Below are 26049 nucleotides of genomic sequence, written 5' to 3' on the forward strand. Positions count from 1 at the left end.
GACAAAAACTTTTCATGTCTGGTAGTTTTCACTGAAAAATGTTGCGTACAGCTTATCAGAGAAATTGACAGGATTACAGGATTCATAAATCAGTTTGTTTGGTATGAGACACAGTCAGATTTCTCCATCATAAAATAACAGATGGCACTGTTCAGTACATTATAGGTACAGAAAGGACTTTTGAAGAAAAGTGTCTGGTAAGAGAAACGTGGTGGTGTGGAGAATTCAGTCTTATAATCTTATATTCTTCTTGTTACTGAAGCATCCTGAGCACCATATGAAGACTGTTGACAGATTCTCTCTGATTTGTGATATGGCAGATAATATCTTTATGTCGAAGTGAACTCACCCGGAAAATTGCCCATTATGAGGAGGTCTTCTCCTAATCTTGAAAAAACAGGTGCTTCATTTTGTTGATAGAACAGCAGATTCAGCAGACAGATACATGTACAGTAAACACAGTAAACAGTCAGACCAATAAAAACAGAATACCAGGCCTTAAGACTGTTGCAGGCAACCAGACCCTTCAGCTGTTTGTCCATCCCTCCATTATCTATTCTACCACTTATTCTCAAGGGTCCTTTGGGAGGTGGGATTACAACAAGAGAGAGAATGGAGACATCTGATAGCTCCAACACAATAACTGATACTGTGTCAGAGAGCTAACATTTTGGTCATTATTTTAATGTTTCATTAAAATTGGCTCCAAAAGTCAAATCCATTTTTCTTTACAGCTAATCTTCATTTCAAAACATACACAAAAAAGCACAATAAAAATGCATCTGCCAATGTTATGAAAAACATGATAAGAGTCTAAAGGGAAGACAGAGGTTTGCTGCAGTCCAGATACTAGTCCAGATACAGAGGGTCAGTCCTCCTGTGGCGCCCCCTTCAGACTGGACCTGAGCTTCTTCCGGTCCATCTGGCCCATGACACGGTACAGTTTTTTACGTGCCTCCTTCTGTCTCTTCAGCTTGGCCTCCTCCTGTTTCCCCTTCTGCTGCAGGAACTCCTTGTGTTTGGCATGCTGCACCATGTGGGCTTTCTTCCTCTTGTAGTTGTGAACTGTGCTAAGAGCATGGAGCAGGGCCGCCACCTAAAGGAACAGGACAAGAGAGACAATTCTTATAGTGATGAAGTCATGTTTTACTACAGGGGGGCAGCACAAGGTCATATTCCAGTAAAGGAATCCACAACTTTTGTCATAGATATGGCCAGTTCTATCAGTTCTAACAACATTTTGTTCACCAGTTGTTGTTTGAATGGTCAGATTAGTGTTTCATTATAAACACACAACCAAGGCTGATGATAACTCCTGAGCTGCTGTCCTGAGACTACAGTGTCAGGTTTTGCTTACCTTTCTCTCGTGGGGCTCTCTGATCACACTGGGGCGTTGCAGGTCTCTGGGTGTCTTTCCTTTGGATTGCTGCTGTTTGGGTTTACTCTTGAAGGGCAGGGACTTCTGGAGCTCCTTCGGGAATGTGGAGGGGGTTGAAATGCCTTTGGCCTCGGACTATCGGCTGAAGGGAAAAGGATTAAAGGTTACAGTTACAGTGAAGTATAGGTCTCTGTTATAACTGCAACACAATTCAATAATGACTTCTACAGTTGGGCCAGCCAGAACTCAACACATGAGACAAATACGCAGTGAAATCTGTTTTAGGGCTTCATCTAATGATTTCAACATTTTCATGTCTTGTTTTGTCCAAAACCCAAACACATTTACTTTACTGTCTTATAAAAGACAAAATCCTCACACTGGAGAACTGTGAGCTTTGGAAGGTGCTGTAGCATTTAGTGCAATACATTTGTTCATCAGATCATGTGTTTACAGATACATCTGTCTACCTTGTACAGAGAGTCAGCGTTGGGTTTGTTACGGATGCCCAGATCATGTTTGAGCTGCCCCATGGTCCTCATGCCTGCCCAGTTGTCCTTCTGACCAACAGGCAGCAACAGAGAGGTGACAGGGTTGTAGAGCTGAGGAACGGACACTGGATACCAGGAACGCAGGAACACAATGTCTGCACAACACACACACCACATCAACACATCTCAAAACATTATACCATTGTCTGAGTACTTGTTAAGGTCACTACACAAAAGGTACAGTGACCATAAAATACAGACAATCGTGGTGAAGATGAAAAGTGGTTTCACCATGAATGGTGAAAAATGGTATTACACACATTCTCCAAATTATGACTACATTTGCCATAAACCCCCACTGCACTGAAACCTGTTCACCCTTTATGGCATCTTTATCTCCATGCAGTGTCCATGTCATATTGAAAGTCAAAGCTGCCAGTTTATAAATTGTATTTAGTATTGATTATAACAATTATTATGACAAACAAGTAAAAATCGTAGTAATACGTAGCTGCCTGGGGTAGCGGGGTAGTGGTGGGGAGCCTGTGCTCCAGTAGAGCTTTATGCCTAGCAACGGGGCCTAGTTCAGGGTCTGTATGGCATAAGGAATAAAGGACTTGTATGACTTATATGTTCTGGTTGTTGGAAGCAGCTCAAACTCTGAGTGTAGTGGGTGTGAAGTATCTGCAATTACGTGTGTAGTCTTCCTATGTACAGCGCTGTCAAATAAATTGCAAAGTTGTTTTTGTGACTTGCCAATCACCTTCTCTGCAACTTTTACAATTTTGGAGAGCACGTTTTTGTTTGTACTCAAGTTAGGGTCTGATCAATGATTGTGCCCAAGCACTTAAAATGTTCAATCCTCTACAGGTTGGTTATTGAGTATGACAGGGACCCACCACTCATAAGCAGGCGGTCCTCAAACGTGGCTCTGTAAGCTCCTGGTGGTGTAGACAACGCCTTCTTGATCTGACCTCTGACCCCTGACACTGTTCGCACAGAAGCACCTTCAAATTTCGCCACCTCTAGCACTGTGTTGAACATGCCCTGTGAACACAGAGGGAGAGGTCAAAGAAGGTACTTGTTAGTAGCATTCTTAACATTATACTCCTGTCTCTTCATATTGTGATGCCTCACTGAACTTTCAAATTCAGCACAGGCAACTGAAAGCCCTGCTGTTTCCCACAGCGACACATGCACACACATGGTCAAAAGCATGTTTGGTTATTTTATTCAAGGCCAGAGTTTGCAAGAGTGCCTCATTTATCAAGTACACCTTTACTGTGACGTGTCAGAATTTTTGTAACACTCTTAAATCCATGACGACTCCCAGAGGAGACAAAAACCTGACCTGGATTAAGCTGCAGACCAGCCAGAGTCACTCCAGGTCACATTTAACATTTTTCCAACCCACTTAAGATGAAGACACGCCACTTCTCTGATGAATTTACTGTTTATCAGACTGCAAATAAAACATGAATTAGCAGCTAGCTGGTACTCCCTAACTGTGATAAATTAATGATGCATATGTAACTGCATCATGAGGTATCAGTGTCACACATATCAAAGTCTAATATTTGAGTCAAAGTAATGCTTTCCAAAAATGATGATCACAGTTACACCGCTGCGCAGCTGGGCTTGGTGAAGACAGACTGTCGAACTGAGAGATGACCGTGCTGACAGGTGTTTATACATACACTGTCACAGGTTATCTGCCTTGAAGGCGTGAATAGAAGTGTATTCAGTCAGGCCACGCGGGAACAATGGTGAACAATGCTGAACAATGCCGCTAGTCTGAGGTGTGTTGTTGATGAGTGGGGCTTGGGAGTTAAAGTTAGTGCATCTGTACACTACGCTGCAAAAAACATGACCTGAACATGACAACATATTGTTGTTGGGTGGAGGGCGCATCTTAACGATGACATCACTACTAATCGACTTTAACTGGCTTGATTCATCGACTTCAAAAAGTAATTAAAATGTCCGTCCCTACTCTCTACCTTAATGAAGCATGTGTTCTTGAAGATCTTGTAGGGATAACCGATGAGTTTGAGTTTCTTCACTACAGTCACTGATTTATCCAGATCCAGGACCACTCCTGTGGCTGCAATACGGAAATTAGCCTGCGGAGAGAAAACAGCAATTCAAAGTAAGCTAAAGACTTACTCAGGCCCTCTGTATCAGTGCTAGGAGAATGATTTAGATTTTTTTTTTTTTAATTTTAATCACATGAAATTTTTAATTTTGATATTAACAAATATGAAACCATTTTACAAACTGCGACTATCAGGTAAAAGTACAGGTAACAGCTCTCACCTCTATTACAACTGGAATTTTCATAATGTTATTCTCAGTTACTTGATCTATAACATTTTGATGGATCACACTGATTTAAACAACAGTAACTTGAGAGAATAAGACTCACTTTAGTTCCTGCTACTGACTGAACAGCCAGGAAACCAGTGCCCTGTGGTGTGATGGGACCTTCAATAAGAGAAAAGGAGACAGAAAAATAGTTATTATCACAGATGTGATCATTTCAGATAGGACACTAAAACTTAGAGTTAGAGTTATAGAAGCTATATAATACTTTAGCCACCCAGTAACATTTTAATTTCTCATGTTTTTGGTTAATTAAATGCATCTCTTGCAAGAAAACAATGTCACTTTTCTGTCTCTTAAAACGCTCTAATAATTTTTTTCATTTAATGGGATAATTTATTCCGTTAACATTAAGTGTAAGAATATTAAGTTTACTAGAATTAAGAGAAAGTGAGATTCTAGCTCTTAATTTCATAAATTTGCATTAACCAAGCAGAGAGAAACTATATCTGGCCAATTATCAACCCACCCTAAACCTCCAATATATACGACCACCCATAACCTTCCAAAATAAATAAAACTTATTGTGAGCATGCCTAAAGAGGTCATTATCTAGGCAGAAAAAACCTCCTCCATTAATATTGCTTCAGAAGTCATAATCCAATATTTTAAGAAATATTTTACTTAAAAATCATCTTGAAAGAGGATTTAGAGAAGGATGTCTCCTATCGCCTCTTTTGTCAATATACAGACAACTTAGTAAATCACTACATAAAGACCTCAAGATGGATCTAAGCAGAGCCCTCTTGGGGGATATTAATGTATTATCTAGTTATACTGTAGATTTAGCTCAGAAAAAATAGGTTTGCTTGCTATTGCAGCAGCAAAAAAATGATTTTGCCATCTTGGAAATCTGACCTGCAACAAACCCAGAAACAGCGGTGGAGTGAATTACTGTCATATTGCACATCAGAGAAAATTATGTACAATGTTAAAGGGAAATCAGAAATATTTAATAAAATGTGGGGTCCTGTGCTCCAAAATATTCCACAGAAATTTGTTGGATTTGAGTGAACAATATGCTTTTGGGTGGCCAGTTTGATATGGATGGGTTGGGGAAGGGATTTGAATATAGATAATTCGGGTAACTGTGTCGTACAATTTGATTATCTTTATGTATTTGATATGTTGCAATAAATAAATCAAAAAAAAAAAAAAAAAAAAAAAGAGAGAGCGAAAGAAATGACTCCTGACTCTAATGAGTCACAGATCTTATTAATACTGTGTAAAAACCACAACTGTGCATGAAAGCCTCTAAAGCAGCATATATATACATTATGTGTATGTATTATGTATATTTATATAGTTTACTTGGTTTGTCAGGATGTTGTCAATGTGGGATTTTTTAGATAAAACTTCACTTACTGGAGTGGGTTATTGAACAGAATACAGAACAGCCCTGAACTGGAGCTGCTGTGAGCATTAAAGGTCAGGAAAGTACAAATTCAAGGCTAAGGAAAACACAAATGAAATTGTGAAAACTTAAAGCCACTCTGAAGTTACATCATATGCATTATTTAATTTTCTATTATTTTTTCACTGCTGCTTAAATTAAAATAATATTAAAGACCAAAATTGTCTTATCTCTCACTATCTGTCTGCTGTGGTCTGATTAAACAGTACTGCAGTTTCTACACCTGCTTTTCACCCAGCGGTCAGCCTGTGGTGATAAATCAGGCTCAGCAGCTGCTTCAATGAATTTACATTCTCTCCTCTCATTCTTTGCACCTCCAAACAGGGACATCTATAAATACACACTGCATGAGATCAAACAGTACCAGTGCAAATCCTCAGTGCAGTATATCCATGTCTGCATTACATTGTGGATGTACAGGGGTATCTTCTACTACTTAATCTTCCACCATTCCACCTAATCCTAATTAAGGGTGACCTTCAGTATTCACCTGAATAAACTGAGCTACATTGATATAGCACTTCCCAAGTCTTACTGATCACTCAAAGCTCTTAACACTACAGCCAAACCCGCTTCTTCACCCACACATCCAGACAGTGTTTAATCTAACACACACAGTCAAACACTGATGATACAACATCTAGGGAAATTTGGGGTTTAGTATCTGGTTCAGTTCAGTATTCATATTGAAATGTGAAGTGATTAGCTCTTCCTCCAGAGCCACAGCCGGTGATGCTCTGTGATCCTCTAAGTAAAACTTTTACAGATTCTACATCTGTACTTCTCTGGCTCAGTCTCATCACTGTATACTCCTAGACTGATTGGGAAACCAACTGGGTGTCTCATGCCTGGCTTGGCTGTCATGCAGTTTATCAGGTCAAAGAAAATTGCAAAAAAACGTCCTATATTACAATACTTTTCTCACGTGAAATATGGAGTACGCCAGGGCTCTGTTCTTGACTCTTTCTTTATATTTCACATCAGGGCCAAATTATACTTAGTCACGAAATTTAAGCTGCTATTGCTGATGATACTCAGCTGTATGTTCCTGTAAAAGTGAATGACCCCTCTCAAACGACCAAATTAGAGGCTAACTGTTGTGAAAAGCTGATTGTCACAAAATTTGCTGCTGCTACATTCAGATAAGACTGAGATGCTGGCCTTTCTCTTTGTAGATGTTTTACTATGATGAAACTACTGTAATTACACAAGTGCATCAAAGCACAACAGTAAGCAGAGGAGTAAACCACAGTATTATGACAGACTGAAAACGTGAGGCTGAATACAAGAGACAATCCTGACAAAGTAACATAATTTAGAGGTGAAGCTTTTAGCCATTAATGACACTGCATACAATGACATGTAAACATTTTCCTTTTAGCAACCACTGTAAACATATAAATCAATGTCTTACTCTCATTATAAGCCTTAATCTGGTTTATTATGTGCATGTAACAACAAAGAAAGAAAACTACACAACCTGGCTAAGGTTCAAGAGGATTAAAATCTAACTCATCACTGTACACCAGCAGTCAACAGTGCTTTGACGGTGTCTCACCCCAGATGGAGGCTCCACAGTGCATGTGCTGTGGAGTGTATTTGAGCAGGCGGTGGCGTCCGTTGTGATCCTCGATGTGATAGAGAGGGATGGTCTGGAAGCGCCTCCAGCCTAAGGACAGGATGAGGGGGTCCCGTGTTTTCAGGATGCGCTCGTACCAGCGGTGTTTCTTAAGTCGCATCTGACACACACACACAAACAGCTTTAGATATGTGCCTACTACTTCGACACATTATAAGAGAAGCTGTGAGGACATTTTGAGTTATTTCTCAAAACCAATTATGTCTCATGTTGACACCTGACAAGAGTTATGATTATCAGAGACATCAGTCAGAATACAGTGGGATATCTTTATTGCATTACTAGAGTTTCCATTGTCTTATTACACTCTTTTAGTTTGGTCTCCACCACCTCCTGAGGGAAGTCTCTGGCTCTTTAGCAGCTAAAGTCTCTGCTGTGTTCACCAGCTGCCTTCTGACTGTGTATCTGCTGTTTACTGCTCAGCAGCTAGAGGACAGTGGTTTTTAACAGCTTTTTGTCTTCCCTGCAGGGATCATGGGTAATATACACCATTCGGCCGTGTTACAGTTCATTGAGTGGGCTCTGGTTAAGAGACTGACAGACTTTGTTTTCTCCACATGAAAACCCCTGAACTGATCACACTCCAGAGGCTGCTGTTGATCAGTAAAGGTTACATAGTGTTGCTTTAAATAAACCAAAGGCCTAAGCATCCGTACGCACTATTAGTCATGTGCAAATCATTGCCCATACCTGCAGGTATCCTATGTTGCCTTCACTGGAGCCCAGACCGCCAAGGATGACTGGGTAATGGGGATCAAAGTTGATGACAAATTCACAGGGGATAGAGGAGATTTCTAATCTGACATACATTCCTGGACGGAAGCCTTCATACTGCACTCTGGTCTCATCGTCCACATCCTCAAACTCTGCCCTGTTCAGCTGAGGACAGAAAGATTAAACATACAAACACATGTCAGGTAAAATTGTAAATTAAATAAACAGTAAGACAACAGTAAGTAACAAATCATGAAATGCTTTTCAATGCTCTGTCTATCATACTGTACCTACCTCAGCCTGTTTCTGCATCTCCTCCTTCAGGTCATCAAAGTACGTAGCATCTCCGTCATCATATTCTGCATCAAATCTCTCCTTTAGTCTGCGTTTCTTATCCAGACGCTTGTTCTTCTGGACCTCCTCATCATCCACCTTCACCAGACTCTCCTCAGCTTCATCATCGTTATCATCATCCTTCTCACTATTCTGTTGGTCACAAAGTACACAACTACTATAATCACCTTGCAGCTGCAGTACATCCACCAACCAGTCTAATTGCAGTTAATAAGTGTGTGAATCCTGGTCCTTGAGTCTAAGTGAATCTTTGTGCCAAATGTACTGAAATTTCCTCCAGGTGTTGCTGATATATCAGGTTAACAAGAACACAAGGTCACTAAGACATTGACATTTGACCTTTAATCCTTGAGTCCAAGTGAATGTTCTCAACATTGTCTGTATCAAAGTCAACAAATAACAGAGAATGTGTTCAAAACTGAACAAAAAATAAATAAACCACCACATCATCAAATTAATATTTAGTAGTCCTGCCATTAGCACGCAGTAGAGCTCTAATCCTGGCTGGCATGTTCCCCACGAGCCTTTCACACTGTTGAGGGGTAATCTTGTCCCATTCTTCTTGAATTACTGCTTTTAATTCTTCTAAATTCTTTGGTTTACGCAACACGAAACAGACCTTTTGATAATCCACCACAGATTTTCAATGGGGCTCATGTCAAGGGATTGAGCTGGCCACTCTAAGACCTGGATCCAGTGCTCCTGCAGCCAAGTTCTCCTGGCCCTGGTTGTGTGGCAAGGGGCATTATCTTGTTGAAACATCCAGTTTTGACCTCGACAGAACAGTGCACGTGCAGAAGGGAGCATGTGGGTTTCGAGAATGGCACAATACAGAGTTCAATGTGCCATCACAGACAGTGAGATAACTAACACCAGCAGCACTCATGCATCCCCAAACCATGATACTGCCTCCACCATGCTTGACAGTAGGTACTGTACATGCTGGAGATAAAGCTTCTAAAGCTGGAAGCTGGACTCATCTGACCACAGAATCTTCTTCCAATTCCTGGCTGTCCAGTTCTTGTGTGCTTGGTCCCAACGACGCCGGGCTAACCTCTGTCTCTCATTGATCAGGGGTTTCTTGACAGTCTTGTAGGACCTTAAGCCACGATCTAAAAGTCAGCCACGTACAGTGTGGGTGGAACACTGGACACCAGTTTGGTTTGACCACTGCTGCTGAAGCTCCTGTGATGTCATTCAGCGGTTTTCCCTGCACATGCGGATCAGGATGCGGTCATTTCTTGCTGAAGAAAACCCTTGGACGCCCAGATCTTGGTTTGTCTTCCAAGCTGTTGGTTCGTCTGTATTTCTGCAGAGTGTATCCAACTGCTAAAGGACTGCATCTGCACTTCCTGGCTATCTGGCGGCAGCTGTACCCTTCCTCACTGAGAATCTGTATCTTCAGGTGTGTTTCCTGCGTTAGGTTCCTTGTTTTAGCCATGTTTGTCTCTGAAGAACTTTCAAATGTGCTGGCTTTATATACACACAAAGCACGGCAACAAATATGTCTTTTTTAAAGTATTTTTATGGAACCAATCAATTTTAAGTTTTCAATGGCTTTTTTAGGATTTGTTTAGTGTGAGTGATTCTTAATGCAATATTTCACAAATGCATGGGGTGTCCGAAAACTTTTTTCTACCACTGTGTTTGCATTTTTAAGCACATCTTTGCTATACATGTGGTAAATTTTAGCTGCTTGAACAAGGTGTGTTTCAGATACTACTACAGTACAATGTAAGCGCCAGAAGTCGCAGAAAATACTAATATATTTTCTATTTGGGATTTAATACATAAATTTTTCATGAGCTGATTCAGAGTAAAGAAAATATCTACAAACACACTGCTCCTTCACTTGTATGTCCTAACACACAGTGACGTCTGTAAGGGTTAAAGAGAAATAACGTCCTTCAGTCATCACCAAGTACAGATGTCAACACCCTCTAACAATGTTAAAGATGCAAATCTTCTTAGAAGCCATTTTCACATATGAACTCCGGACTATGACTCGAGTATCAGGTCTGGTCATTCTCTGGTGATACCTAACCCTAACCATAACCCCCTCCACATACAGCAGAGTTGGAGAAGTCCTTGTGAGACCTGGCTCTCACCTACAGGCAATGTTCTGTTTAGTTAAGGTGAGGAGTGGAGCCTGCAGGTAGTGCATGCAGGTGACCAGTGCTGCAGGCGAGAACGTCATCAACACACCCACTCGACGATTGCCTGCTCTACTCACACATAGGCTACACTCAGACATTACACTGACTTTATATCAAGAAGTTGGTGGGATAAAGTCTGTTTAATGTCTGGTACTCTGCTCCACTGGATAATGTCTAGAAAATATAGTAATATAGCAGTAATGAAAAAACATATTCTACATATTTCAGACAGTTCAATACAGTAACACACCCAGAACTCAGTTCAGTAAATACAAACAAACTGAAGTAAACATTCATTTCTTGAAAAGGACAGAGAGGAAATTATAGGTTTCACAGAATGATACCATCACAGTGGGACAGATTTTATTTGACATGACCTCTGGAACAGTGGTTAGTAAAACTGTCTTCAAAGTGAAAGAGACGTACCTCAGCCTGATCCTGCAGCCCAGTTTGTCCCTTGTGGACTTCTCCTGTTTCCAAATCCTCAAAGTCACCGTACAGCTCCTCTGGACAAAATGCAAAATACTGTATGCTGAGTTTGTTTTTCTGATGACACATGGTTTTGTGTCTCACCAGTCAGAAACAAAACTGTGGTTACCCATGAATGGCCTTTATGAGAAGAACAGCTACACCAGTCTCATTCTTAACTGAATGTCCACATCTAAACCACTCAGCTAGTATTAAATCTAAAGTAGCCCCTCAAAAATGCATGCACTCAAGGTTCCACGCTGAGCACAATAATTTGCTGATTGCAATTGTTTAGAACCTTTTCAGAAATAAGTCTAAAATGTAGATGAGTGTTTTGGGCAAAGTGGAAAGGTTCTCCCCCTGAACTCTTCTTACCGTCTTCTTTCAGTAGTGTGGCTGCATCTTGGCTTTCCTCCCACTTCCCTGTTACAAAGCAGTCCCTGATGGAGTTTAACATCTGCAAACAAACACTGTAACTTTAAGTACTGAAGCTTATTTCAACATCCTTTTTGTATTTTATTTTGACTTCCTTGTTTCAAATTTTCCCCATTAGAACAGAAGTAATACTACCTCCTCCAAGTCCCAGTTGTGGGAGGTGTCAGGGATGAAGCGGGAACAGTCCACAGCATTTGCCTTGAACTTTTTGCTCTTTTGAGGGCGACTGACTCGAAACAGGCCCCCCAACTCCTCTTTATCTTCTTCAGAGTCATCTGCCTCTACAACTGAAAAAAAAGACCAGTTGACATCATCAAAAGATAATAAAAAGCTAAAACGTACACACAGGTGCACCTAGCTAAAACTAGCAATAGCTGACTCAAATGTATGATCATTTTGAAGGCTATACTTTGTGCTGCTGCTGTTGAATTGAATTGCCTTATTACACTCACTGATATAAAGATGGTGGACAAAACAGTGGAAACATCTGTCTGGTAACTGCAGTACAATTTGATAGAATCACAAACTGCATCCTCCAAAAGTATCATAAAGATGAATCAACACCTCTCTGAAACCTTTTTAGAATGCAATAGTGGTAGTTAGGTGTACCTAATAGACTGCCAACTGAGTGTACAGTGGCAAGAAAAAGTATGTGAACACTTTGGAATTCCATGGTTTTCTGCATTAATTTGTCATAAAACGTGATCTGATCTTCATCTAAGTCAAGGGTATTGACAAATATAATGTGCCTAAAATAATAACACAAAAAAAATCTGACCTTTCATGTTTTTATTGAGAGCAACCATAAAAACCTCACAGTGCTTAGTGGAAAAAGTATGTGAACCCTTGAATTAATGACCTCAAAAAAGCTAATTGGAGTCAGGTGTTAGCATACCTGGAGTCTTGTTAAGAAAATGAGTTTGGAGATAAAAACCACTCAGACATTTTGAGTTTGCTCTGCACAAGAAGAATATGCTTATGTGAGCCATGTCTCGCCAAAAAGTTTTCAGAGGATCTATGATCAAGAATTTGATTTACATAAAGCTGGAAAGGGTTATAAAGAAATTCACCAGTCTACAGTTAGGAAAAACAATCTACAAATGGAGACACTTTGGGACTGTGGCTACTCTATCGAGAAGTGGGCACCCAGTCAAAATGACCCCAAGAACACAACAAAGACTCATCAATGAGGTAAAGAAACAACCCCAAGTGACAGCCAAAGATTTGAAGGCATCATTGGAGCTGGCTAACATCTGTGTTCATGAGTCTACAGTACATAAAACATTGAACAAGCAGGATGTCTATAGCAGGACACCATGAAGGAAGCTGCTGCTTACTAAAAAGAACATTGCTGCACACCTGAAGTTTGTGAGAGAGCACATTGACACTCCACAGCGGTATTGGCAAAATGTTTTGTGGACTGATGAAACTAAGATTGAACTATTTGGAAAGAACACGCAGCACTACATCTGGCATAAAAAGGGCACTGCATATCATCATGAAAACATCATCCCAACCATAAAATATGGTGGAGGAAACATCATGATTTGGGCCTGCTTTGCTGCATCAGGGCCTGGCCAGCTTGCAATCATTGAGGGGAAGATGAATTCCCAAGTGTATCAAAAATTCTTCAGGATAATGTGAGAATGTCTGTATGTCAGCTGAAACTCTGTAGAAGTTTGGTGATACAACAGGACCATGAGGCAAAACACCGGAGCCAAAGTCCACAACAGGATGGCTTCAGAACAACAAAATCCACCTTTTGGAGTGGCCAAGTCAGAGCCCACACCTCAATCCAATAGAGATGCTATGGAATGACTTGAAGAGAGCTGTACACATGACTCATCCAAAGAATATGACAGAGCTAAAGCAGCTCTGCCAGAAAGAATGGGCTAAAATTCCTCCTGAACGATGTGCAGGTCTGATCCACAGCTACAGGAAGCACTTGGTTGAGGTTATTGCTGCCGGGGGGGTCAACCAGCTATTAATTCCAAAAGTTCACTTACTTTTTCCACTGCCATTTTGAATGTTGAATGAGTGTGTTCAATAAAGACATGAAAGATCAAAAAAAAATTGTGTTATTATTTTAGGCACATTATATTTATTTAGGAGAAATTAATGCAGAAAACCCTGAAATTCCAAAGGGTTCACATACTTTTTCTTGCAACTGTATGTCATCTGGTTTTTCAAGTTTAAAAGGAAATTCATATTCACAACACCTGTCTAAAATATATTAAAATGCAACTTCATACACATTCAGCTGAGACTGGCAAATGGAAGCCGTATATTTACTTGCTCAGTATTTGGAACATACTGAGCAAACAGATGATGACAGGGGAGCCTGTCTTTCTCTTACTTTGATAAACACTTCCCACGGTCTTCATCCAAAAAACCGTGACTTCAAGAGGATACACCACACTGCCTACAGCTGTGGGGTTCTTTGCCACTCCTCATCTATTTTCTGAACACCTTGTTGTGTATTTTCTTTACATAATTCATACTGAGATGACATATCCTCATTTCGACATTGATGTCATACTGTCTCACATCTCATTAATGTACACAGTATGTATAAATGTACACTAATCAGGCACAACATTAAACCACTGAGGTGAGGCCTTTATCATGTCATTACAGTACACTGTTCTACTGGGAAACCTTGGGTCCTGATCCAGCATCTGTGGGATCTGCCTAATATTGTGTAGGTCCCGCTTGTGCTGCCAAAACAGCTCTGACCTGTTGGGGCATGGATACGGGGCCCCTAAGGGTGTCCTGTGATGTCTGGCACTGGGACATTGTCAGCGGATCCTTTGGGTCTCAATGGCTCTGGGTGTTCCGGATCATCCAACAGATGTTGGGTCAGACTGGGATCTGGGGAGTTTGGAGGCCAGGTCAACACCTTTGGCTCTTTGTCGTGTTATTTGAGAAATTTCTGAGCAGTTTTTGAAGGAGCCAAGGTTTCCCAGCAGAACATTGGATTGGAACAAGATGATCAATGTTATTCACTTCATCTGTCAGTGGTTTAATGTTGGGGCTGATCAGTGTCTAACTGTGTCTCTGGAATGATCCTGAATCCTGAGGAAAAGTAGGAAGGGACATTAATTACCTGAACCATAAACCAATTTTCTCAGATTGGGGGCAGCTTCTTGGTGCCGTAGAAATGCCTCTGACGCTTTCTGCTGCAGACCCTCCTTCCACTTCAGAGTCCCTGAGGATGGAAACAGTATCACATGTCTCCTGATCAGGGTCAAAACTACATGGAAATGAAAACTACTGATAGCAAATATAAAGTCACTCTTGTCTTTGGCTAAGGTGTTTAAAAAATGTTGATCAAGTTCCACAGTCTAACTCAGTGTGATCAAGTATGCAATGCTTTCTGTCCTCCAACAAACTTGTTGGACTTGTGTTGCCTGAGCTGAGACTAACTCATATATGAACATCATAAAATCTTACATTTAAGTTTAGTTCTTTTCAGTTAATCAGTTATACGGTGACCAGAGGCCTGTGCTACGAAGGGAGTTTAACCTACTCTGGTTTAACTTGGAGGTTATCAGGGGAAGTCAGGGTTGACAAACCCCAGTTCCCTCAACTGGTGTTAAACAGCACTACTGGTTCAGATGCTGATCAGCTGAGTCTGTGCATCTACATAAAGTGGGCGTGCACAGATGAAGAGTGCACGTTAATTCTGACGGTTTACGAGACTCAAACAGCAAAATGTAAAACCACGGCTGTCAACAAAGCCAGGAAGACTTGTCAAATGTTCTCTGGATTCTTAGGTTGTACAATGAGATGTAAAATATGTGGTAATTGTTAGGATACTAAGGTTTTTTTCGCAGTAATACTGAGTACAGTGGCATGTAGTCTACAATTATAACAGCCGCATTATTGTCTTTCAGAACAATCATGTTCCCTATCCCCATCTAAAGGATTATTCTTATTTATAATATGCAACACTAATGATGTTAAATTTTTCCATATTCTTTCCCTGTGTGTTTAGCTGTGTGAAAGCACACTTGAGCTTGACTAAGAGAAATGTTGCAAATTATTATTATTATTATTATTAATTATTATCAATTTCTTTTTTTTTTTAGGAAAAGGAGAAGGCAAGGAAATAAATACATGAATTTAAATTTTATTATTATTTTTTTAAATGAGGCTGACAATCTCTAAACAACCTCATCCTGTGGAGTCAGCCTCTCTCAGTCATTGTGCCAGTATTGGTTCTTCCACCTGTGGGGCGGTAGTTACACAGGATAACACCGAGTTAACCATGAACATAACCTGCTTGGAGCAGTTAAGAGATGCAGCATGAATTACCATGGCAGCAGACCCGGGTAAAACCTGTCCACCTTTAGTAGTACAGGTTAATTGGGAAGTTACAATGGACATCACTAAATTACTCCTGAAGTTATTCTGATAAGCCAGTAACCTCACCTAAGACTGTGGAGTACATGAGCACACTCAAACAAAAGAAAATATACCGCTTCATTAAGTGATTTCTAGTTTTGTACATTGAGGCCAGGTATCAGAAGCAGAACTGAACAGAATTTGAAAGCAAATAAAAATCTGATTACAGATGCAACTTTATATTTACCCTTCTCTCCCTCCTCCTCACTCTCACTTGCTGTTTGTTCCATCAGTGCAGCACCCTCCTCTTCCACTGATTCATCATCTGACTCTTGATCATCATCTTCCTCTTCTTCATCTTCAGTCTCTTCTTCATCCTCCTCAGAACAGTGTCCAGAGTCTCCTGCTCTCCCAGACTGCCCCTTCTCTTCACTCTCCTCCTCACTCATCTCCAGGTCATCTTCACTGTCAGCGAACACCAGCATTTCCTCCTCTACCCTCTGTCTCTTCACTGGTGGGGCAGTTTTTTCTGTCCTTTCAGATCTGGCCCTTGCATCTTTGAGAAATGTAGAAAGGTTATCATCTTCTTCGTCCGCTTCCTTCTCCTGCTCACTGTCCTCACTGTTGTCATCCTCTTCATCACTGGAACCAGTGACAGCATCTTCCTCTTCCTCCTCCTCAGTGAAGACCACCGCCCTCCTCTCTCTCTGAGTGTTAGGATCCCAGACCTGCTTCTCATGAGGACCCTCCTTTTCTCTAACACACAAATAAAATCAGAGCATTTAGAAACAAGCATGTTCCTTCATTTTTCTAGTATTCTTTTGTCACTTAACATTGTGTTTATCCAACATCAACAATTAGAACAACTCCATCACTGACTAAAAAAAACGCTGCAGGAAATAGCTGATATTGAGACACTGCCATCCAGTGGCTAGAAGCTTTCATTGCACAGGTAACAAAATCAAGATGCATTCACTGTACTTCTGTAAAGCGGTATGGCATTGTATTTTACGATAATCATAGTCTTTGAAAGCTACATAAAGGCCACCTAAGATGAAGTGGTGGGCCTTGAGTTTGACACATCTGGTATACTACAATGTTTAGGTGGGTGGTACGTGTCAACGTAACATCCAGATGAATGAAGGAGCCAAGGTTTCCCTGGAGAACATTGGATTGGAACAAGATGATCAATGTTATTCACTTCACCTATGGTTGTACCCCGCCTCTCACCCAGTGACATCTGGGATTGACTCCAGCTTCCCACAACCCTTAAGGATAATGGCTGTATGGATGGATGGACATACATATACATATATACATATATCCACAATAAAAGGGCCAGAAACAAGCGAAAACATGTATACATAAATGTAGGCTATATCCACATGCTGTGTGTGGACACGTGTGTGTGAACAGACCCTCACAGCCACGTGGCTAAAGAAATTATAAACTGGTCTTAACCACTTCATGTCTCCAATGACCATCATATCTGTAGTTGTGCAAAAGAAGAGAAGAGAGAGAGACTGGAGCTGTGTGGTGTCTTACCCACTCTGCTGCTCAATGTCAGTCGGGTCCAGGGTGACAGAGCCACTGAACAAAGAAACTTTACTGGCAGCCATCTTTGCATCCAAGGTGGCATGTGTGTCAATAAGAGACTGGACCAGCTCTGTGGTGGGTCGCACCTCCTCCTGTACCAGATAAAAAATGTAAAAAAGAACATTCTTCCCTTTAGGTACAACAATACTTGGAATCTCATCTCATCATCTACATCAAGTTGTCAGGTTTCTACAGAACAAACAAACAAAAAAACACTGAACTGATCACACACCTGTTGCTGATTTACATGGTTGGCAGGAAGATCGATATACACAGCATCTTTGTCATACACAACCCCCCCAACTCCAGCCATGGGTGCGTAGAGCAGACGTTCTTTCTCATTCAGTGCTCTCTTCTTCTGAGCATCTGGCAGAGGACACGGGTCGGGTAGGAAGTTCACATCTGACACCTGAAAGTCTCCTACACCTGCAGAGAAAATAAAAGACAACATATCATTAACAGATTAATAACAAGCCATGAGAGGAGATGCTCTGGACCTGAGCTACTTGCTATTTTCCATCTGTAAAGTGACAGAATCACACAACAACTCCAGCTACAAACAGCACTATGCTTATTTACCTGGGACATGGACCTGGCCTTTGTTTTTCAAATGTGTCCCTCTCAGGTAACCATAGAGTGACACAGTCCGGTCACACTTTGGGTCTGTTCTCACCCTCTCTGGGTCAGTCAGGTCCTCCATACTGTGTCAGTGCAGAAAGGAGCATTGAAAACAGAGAAGTTAACTGTATACTAAGAAAAAGAATGCAGCTGCACTTATGAAAGACAGAGATGTGTTATCACATTACAGCCTAACTAAAGGTAACTAATGGGTCAATTTAATGACAATAAGTCAGGAGTGTGTAGCTCTGCTGGTCAACACTCACCGGTCGACCAACACATAGGGATGGGAGGTCTGCCACACCAGAGGACGGAACTTCATGACAGAAATGAAACGGCCCAGGTTCTTCACTTCCTGAGTCTGATATTCACCATACACCATACCAGACAGATAGAACAGCTTGGCTCCCTGACAGGTTCAAACATCACACACACACACACACACACACACACGTAAAAAGAGTCTTTATGATACGATTATTGGCAGACAAGTTACTGTTTAAATGTACAGGACTGTGTATATGAGCACAGGGGGCATATTTCAGCAATACGGATGTGAGTGTGTTCTGTTCACCTGGTAGACCTCTGTCCAGAAGCGATGTTTGAGGTTTTTCTTTGTCTTCCTCAGTGTCTTGTTGTTCTTGAATGAATCCAAATGAGTCAGCACACCCATGATACGAGGAAAGCCGTGTACCTGACAGATGTTGAGGAACTCAAAAGTCTCCATCTCAAAGCCAAAGCTGGCATCGATCAGCATCAAAACCTGAAGAGAGAAAACACTTAAATGTATTAAATGTATTTCATTAAAAATAGTGTTGACTCTACTGTTGACAGGTGAAACAAGTGTTAGGAATTAAAGAAACCTTTCAGTACTGACAACGAACTGTAAAGCTGATCATATTACAAAGTACAGAAATATGTTTCATGATGTCATACTGTCTCACATGTCATTAAAAACAACTCCCTAATACATTTAACAAATTAACTTATTATGCACTGAAAAACTTACCAAGTCAGCTACTTTAGCAAGGTCAATCATAGTGTTTATGTCATTGTTACACTCCATGAAAGTAAGGCGCCGCTTCTTTCCTGAAGAATATAACAAGTAGTCTCTTATTAATCAGAAACAACTTCTGTAACATGATGGTTAAATACAGATGTTAAAATCATTGATTCATGTCCAAACTTTCTAAATTTGTTTGCATGATAATATTCTGCATATTAGCAGGCAGTGCCTGGTAATATGTGATGGTTACTGAAGAAGGATTCAGAGGTTCTGATGATGGGGCACTGTGGTGGCCTGGAGGGTCAACATACTGACAATGAACTGCAATGTCCCCTGTTAGAATCCAGCTTGTGTTGCATGTCATTTTTAAAATCATGAGTGGGGATATTTTATTTAAATGCCATTTTATCAGACAGAAAACTATTAAATGTAACAAGCTGTAAAACTTGTAATTGTACAAACATGAACACTTACTGCAGAGGTTTCTAAGTGGAGCCTAACTACAAAGAAATCATCAGCCAAACTCACCAGAGACAATGGTCACAGGTCCACATATGTCCCCCATCTTCTGCCGGGTGAAGTTTTTGATCAGGCAGCGGATAAGGGTGCTTTTTCCCACCTTGGGGGGGCCAACAACCACAATCACGACTGGAGGAGGTTCAAGGGGAGTTCGGTCCACAAGGGGGATGTGATGTTTCTTGGTCTTTATGTCCTGGGCCCTGAAGAAAAATATACACAGTGGCAGAGTATTTTCGTACTGTTGTTGGACTGGGCCTGATTTGATCTCTGTTATTGCTTATTCTTACAATAGATTCATCAGTTAATGGAATGATGTCAAACGTGCATCCCTGATTGGCACTGAGCCTGAAGGCCTACCTTGTGAACACAGACCTGGTGAATTTTACATTACAGCCTGGATGCTACAGAGGACTCAGTCTGTCTGACACATACATAGAAGTACAGCTGATAAGAAAGCTGTCAGTGCTGACCTGTGGAAGGTCTTGGCCATGCGGACAGCAGACTGAACTGCAAATGCTTTGGGGTTTCGTTTGCATTCATCCTCCTCTGTTGAGCCTCCCTGCTTCTTAAGCTTCTTCTGTGCCTTCGGTCCACTGTGTTTGGCCTGATGTCGCTTCTGCTCCTTCACCTTCCCGTCCATCCTGTCCACTGCAGCAAAAAACACACTGGACATCACATAACAGCAGCTATTAAGACCCCTAGTTGCTAAAAACCTTGTCTAACGTGAGTTTGTTTTGAAAAAATTTAAAAGGTCTAATGTGGATCCATGAAGACATAATGGGCTCTAAAGCACAAAATGTCTTTTAAATACAATTGTAAGCAATTCATACCATAGCAATTAAGCAGCTGTATCCCAATCAGACAGAAGATAACTAATAGTGTAAAATTTCAAGGTTGTAGCATGAATAGTTCAAAATTAATGATTTACGGAACATGGAGCAACACTCACTCAAAAGCCTCCATATCTCAGAAACTAATGCTGAACATTTTACTCACTAGTTGTTGGGCACAATGACATTATTTACATGAAGTATGAAGCAAATTCACGATGGTTGTGAGGCCTCTGCTGATTTGACATGGAATGATCCACTTAATAATTTGAGTGAAAGCTGAATATTTGAAAAATGCACATGAATTTCAGAACATCTCAAATTTGATCTGTCCCCGTTTTGCTTTAATGTCAGCAGGCACTGGTGACAGCACTGATGCCCATGTTAACCTAGCATGATCAATTCCAGCATGATGATCCACAGAGCTTCTTGTGATGTCACACAGTGTTAGACTTTCTCTGTATTAAAGTGTCTCCATAAATGTTTGGTCGGCCTGAGGTCAAGTGACTGTGGAGGAAAGTCCATAACAGTCCGAATTCACTGGTTTTCTAGCTTCCAGGCTTTGAGGGTGTCTGAAGAATGGAGTGGCCAGGGTGTAGTCAGTTCAGTGCAGGTGTAAATAAAACACCACCAGACTTAAATATTCCCACCATTTTTCACTGAGGGTGTGATAGACTGTGCTATCCTTCTCTCTCCTGTTCACAAACACCAATCAGCTATAACACAATGACCACTGGTGGATGAAGTGAATAACATCAGTCATCTCGTTATAACACAATGTTCTGCTGAGGAACTGGGCTCCAGACTCCCCAGATCCCAATCTGATTTAGTACCTGTGGGTTATGTTCCCCCTAATTTTTCATGTCTGAGCATACACACAAACTCCCTGAGAATTCCTTGGACCACTGTGAGCAACATCAGATGTGCACACTGTCGCACACTGTAATTTTATGTGCTACATAGTTTTGCTGTGCGTGGAGAAAGCAGGTGCAGTGTGCGATTGCGCAGGCACGCAGCTTAGAGGGAACATTGCCTGTGGGACCTGTCTAATGTTGCATAGGTCCCCCTCATAGTGGCAAAACAGCTCTGACCTGTTGGGGCTTGGATAGGGGATCTCTGAAGATCTCCTGTAGTGTCTGGCACCGGGACATTGGCAGCAGATCCTTTGGGTCCTGTGGGCTGCAGGATGGGGTCTCCATAGATCTGACTTGTTCTGGATCATCCCACAGATGCTGGGTCAGATTGGGATCTGGGGAGTTTGGAGGCCAGGTCAACAGCTTTGGCTCTTTGTCGTGTTCCTCAAGACATCTCTGAGCAGTTTTTGTGGTGTGGTGAGAACATTATCCTACCAGGGGAGGCCCCTGACATTAGGGAGTGCTGTTGCCATTGGAGGGGTGTGTGCTTGGTTTGTGACAATATTTAGGTCCAAAGGACCAAAGGTTCCTCAGCAGAACATTGTGTTATAACGAGATGATCGATATTATTCACTTCATCCACTAGTGCTCATAATGTTATGGCTGATCCGTGTATATACATACACTTGTATACACATGCACACGCGCACGCACACACAAAAAAGCTATAACAGAATCCACACATTGAGATGCTGTAACTGAGTTTTTGACTTTTTCTCCCATCAGGATCTTCCTGTGGTTGTGTTTTGTTTCTTGCTGCTTTGATCCTTTGGTCTTTGCCTGAGCCCATACAGGACTTAGACCAAGTTCACCGCGATGTGTGTGTTGTTTAGCTCTCACTCTGTCCTACTCAATCGAACAACAGACGAACATGGCCATGTACCGGGCCGTGTTTTCTAGGTAAGCTGTGATGAAGTGAGAGGGCTGGGGGCTCCAGGCTGCAGTCAGAGCAGAGTACAGCCGTCTGCCTGTCTGTCTTAAGCATCTCTAACTCTCCTAAATGTATCTGTTCAATGTTCAGAAAACAAACAGTCGCCATACCTGCACACAAATCCGCTGTGCTCTGCTCTGCTTCCACTCTGCCTGTCTCCTCCACTTCTCACGTGTGTACTGTAGTCCAGCCCGGAAGTGTCACTTCGTCATCAAACGAGTAGAAACAAAATTCTAAAAGGTTCCGCACAGTGACGTACAGGTTCCTATCCCTCCGTAGTGGCGCCCTCTGCAGGCTTGGGGCTGAATGAGATCTCTTTCTCTTTGCCAAAAGAGGAAAAATGGTAATGTAGTGATGTCTGTCTTTTAAAAATAAACTTTATTAAGTGCAGTCACAAACTCAGTGATGTCCAACTGAACTCAGGTTTCCTGTTCAAAACAGAATCACACTTGTCTTCTTCAGATTGACAGTAAATGGCCAACAGCTAATTATTAGTCAGTTAGACAGTGACACAACAAAGAACAAATTCCTTTGGCCTTACAAACAACAGCAATTACAACAACATTCCTGATAATTTCCAATTCCTCTTTCCTCTATTTCTCAGCCACTTCTTTACATCTCCTCTGTCTTCTTCCTCACAGCAAGGTTATAATCTGGCTAGATGTGAAGCTTCTTCCTCTGTTTGTCAGGGAACCCTCACTGGACTTGTGTAGCATCTCATGCCTTGTAGGAGTGTAGTGCACCTGCATGACAAACACACATGGTTTCGCACAGAGTAATCCATGGGCTCTGTCAAGGTTAGGTTTAAGACCTCTTTCACAAGTTGAGAGACTGTGTGGACTGTCCACCCTCTGCCCTCTCTCTCTCTCTCTCCCTCTCTCTCTCTCTCTCACTCACTTTCTGCGTATGTGTGTATGTGAGAGAGACTCCCAGTTGCTCTCATTCTGAACATGGGTAAATTAAATTTATAATCAAATAAAAACAAATATGGCAAACTCAATATAGAAAGATAGGGGTAGTAGCAGTGCGTGGATGCTGACCAATCCTGTTACATCATTTCTCACAGAGTCAATGTCCAGTTTAATACCACTTTTATACTAATAGGTTCTAAAGAGCCACACCAATCTGTCCACAAATAGTGTCCTGCAGCAAGTCTAGTACCCTGCAGTGCATCCTCTGCCTTAGCATGTTTACAGTAGCTGAGGCATCACCACATCTTTCTCGCTGATTGGTTTCTAGTACTTGAAACTGCCATTACACACAGACACCCTGTACAACTCTTTTTTACCTTTGGTCCTGTTTGCATACCCTTCGTGTCATCATCATTTCCATCCTTTTTTCTAAATTTGTGATTTTCACCTAACATTCTTTTAGCTCCTCTCATTTCAAATGCACCATTTTTGCACCAGCCAACATGGTATTAATCTGCTGCTGCTTTCTTCATTGTGTGAGTATTTGTCTGTGTTGTGTTACCTGATCCCATTTGTTTGTTTCAAGTACACTAGTAAAAATCTTATATATAATATAGCATGATTATCTTCTCCATTGTCTTCAGTATGCTCAGCTCCAGCTCTCACTCATGAATGCTTTATGTTGAAGCATCAACTTTGGAGAGAGAGAAAACAGCTTTACAAGAGAGACAGCAAAGGGCAGCAATGACATGCATTTTTTAACTGTTTCATAGTGAGAGAAGGCAAAAGGTGATGCAAGAGGAGTTGAAATAGAAAGGATGTAATTCATATAATCAGATTTGGCTCATGATGAAGTACTTTGGTGAAAGATCAATTACACCACACTGAAATATCCTGAATACAAAGGAACTGAAAGGAAGCAAGGAATAATATAATGTAAAAGAAAAGAAACCAAGAGGAATCGGGAAAAAAAAAGAAAAGAGATAACATGAATCAGAAGTGAAAGGGAAAAGACACAAGAAAAATCAAATGAAATGGAAAGAGACAGAGAAAAAATTGAGAAGTCTTTAACCACCTTGTGTGAATGTTTGATGTGTAATGGTCAACTGATGTTTCACTGGGACTGTAAGACAGACTAAGGTTGATTCATCTGACAAACCCTGCAGTTTCCCTCTCTTCTAAGGTGCAGCACCAGGAGCACTCTGCCTCAGAGTTATGTTTAGCTCAGTGATCCACCATTGAGCAACAAATCATTGCTATGCTACAGGGGACCCACATTCTATTTAGTTCTTTTTAATTAGAAAACGGAGTAAGTGAAGTGATTCTTCACTGTTGTCAGAGCTGTATGGTTTCGTACTACTTGATGGTGCCAGCAGACAGTTTACATTCCAAAGGAGGATTCAGCACCACAACTAAATAACCATGACAGAAGCGTAATAATGTAAACGTGACAAAGGACAGAGCAACAAATAAAGCTGTAATCATGGTGCTGGTGAAAAATGTACTGGAAAAATACTCTCTGTCCACTCTCTGATGGAAACAAGCCAAAGCCTGACCAAATTCTGAGGACTTTGTTCTAAATCTCACCATCATAATTACACTCACTGTTGTCATCATTATCCTTGTCTTCTTAACTGTCATCACTGTTATCATTAGCATCTTGTTGTCAAGAGTCCAATAAAGCTTGAGCTGCCCTCTTGATTTTCAAAGCCTTTGAACTTCCTCTCTTTAACATCAAGTGCTTGTTGTCCTTTGGATAAGCTATTTTCACCCTCCTCTTAATTATATATTTACTGTTAACATTGTCATCTGGTTTGCTCCACCTGGTATTTAACCTTCAAAAATGATTATGGCTCAGGGCTGATGCCAATATATTGACAGAGCATTAGTGACAGATCAGTAGTGTTTAAAGTATGGTACTGATCTTTAATTTCAATTATTTTACAAGTGTCACTACCACTAATTATTTTCTTTAAATGTTTTTTTTTTTTAAGTTGTGGGTTTTTCTTAATTTTACTTCATCAACTTAAACAAAGATTCATTATGGCACCATGCAGTAGGTCATTAGTTCATGACAATACAACTAAGTGATATGATATGGCAAAATCCAAGAGAAAATCTAACCAGAAAAGGCTAGACTTTGTACAGAAAATGTGTGTGTGTGTTTACAACAGAAACATCTGAAAAGGTTTAGTCTACATGGATAGCTCAGGATTGTGTACCTGAAGTTGAAGCACTGAAAGGAGTTGAGGTGGCAGTTTAAACACATTAACTGGAACAAGTTGAAATAACAGTAAAATTGTGTTAAAAAGACTTGAAGTTTTGGTGCAGAATAAAGTTCAAGTTGTCATGGCCGGACTCAAATGAACTCTGACAAGTGTAAACAGTTCAACAGTTATTAAAATGTAGGGCAGACAAGCCGGTAAGGTCTCAGTCAAGGGCTGAAGTCAGCATGTGGTGGTCAGTAATAGAATACATTTTTTACTGTACAACAATATGTTATTGTGTCCCACTGAGTGGTACATAGAAAAAAGTCCAAATACAGGTGAGTACAAAAAGGCTGGACCACTTCAGCTGGGAGGGTACTACTGTGGAGCTAATGAGGAAATGGGGGACAGATGAATGGTGGCATAGTGGGAAGCACTGAAGTTACTGCAGGCCAGGTGCGAGTGGCAAGGTCTGGAATAACAGGACAGCTGGTGCATGACAGCAAAGTAGGCAATGGATAGATGAATGTGTGAATAAACTCTGACAGAAGAATCAGACTAAATGAAAGTGCTGAAAGGAGATGAAAAGTCAGTTAAAGTGCAAACACTGAAAGAAGCTGAAATGGCTGTTAGAGCAGTAAACTCATTTTAAAATGTCTCAAACAAAATTGTAATTTATATTTGGGTAAATGAATTAGATTGTTTGCAAGATATGCAATCATTTTGTCCTGCATAAAAT

The 26049-nt window shown here is 41.0% G+C and overlaps 1 protein-coding gene and 1 long non-coding RNA gene across 2 annotated transcripts in view; one reads left to right on the plus strand and one right to left on the minus strand.

Annotated features, from left to right (window-relative positions):
- LOC127141897 (uncharacterized) overlaps nucleotides 1-26049 on the plus strand; it is a 156271-nt gene that overhangs the window by 112005 nt on the left and 18217 nt on the right. The window lies entirely within an intron of this gene.
- On the minus strand, nucleotides 664-22381 carry bms1 (BMS1 ribosome biogenesis factor). Its single transcript, XM_018666510.2, is given in 24 exon segments — nucleotides 664-1096; nucleotides 1358-1477; nucleotides 1479-1520; nucleotides 1849-2024; nucleotides 2769-2916; nucleotides 3870-3992; nucleotides 4295-4353; nucleotides 7224-7404; nucleotides 7995-8183; nucleotides 8313-8504; nucleotides 10955-11034; nucleotides 11372-11453; nucleotides 11567-11718; nucleotides 14538-14639; nucleotides 16026-16534; nucleotides 17324-17466; nucleotides 17607-17800; nucleotides 17954-18075; nucleotides 18259-18401; nucleotides 18567-18755; nucleotides 19002-19081; nucleotides 19527-19717; nucleotides 19988-20182; nucleotides 22303-22381. Coding segments are annotated over 23 exon segments (3615 nt in total). The 5' UTR covers nucleotides 20158-20182; nucleotides 22303-22381; the 3' UTR covers nucleotides 664-868.

This window comes from Lates calcarifer, unplaced genomic scaffold (assembly GCF_001640805.2).
Source record: "Lates calcarifer isolate ASB-BC8 unplaced genomic scaffold, TLL_Latcal_v3 _unitig_5776_quiver_344, whole genome shotgun sequence".
Taxonomy (NCBI): domain Eukaryota; kingdom Metazoa; phylum Chordata; class Actinopteri; family Centropomidae; genus Lates; species Lates calcarifer.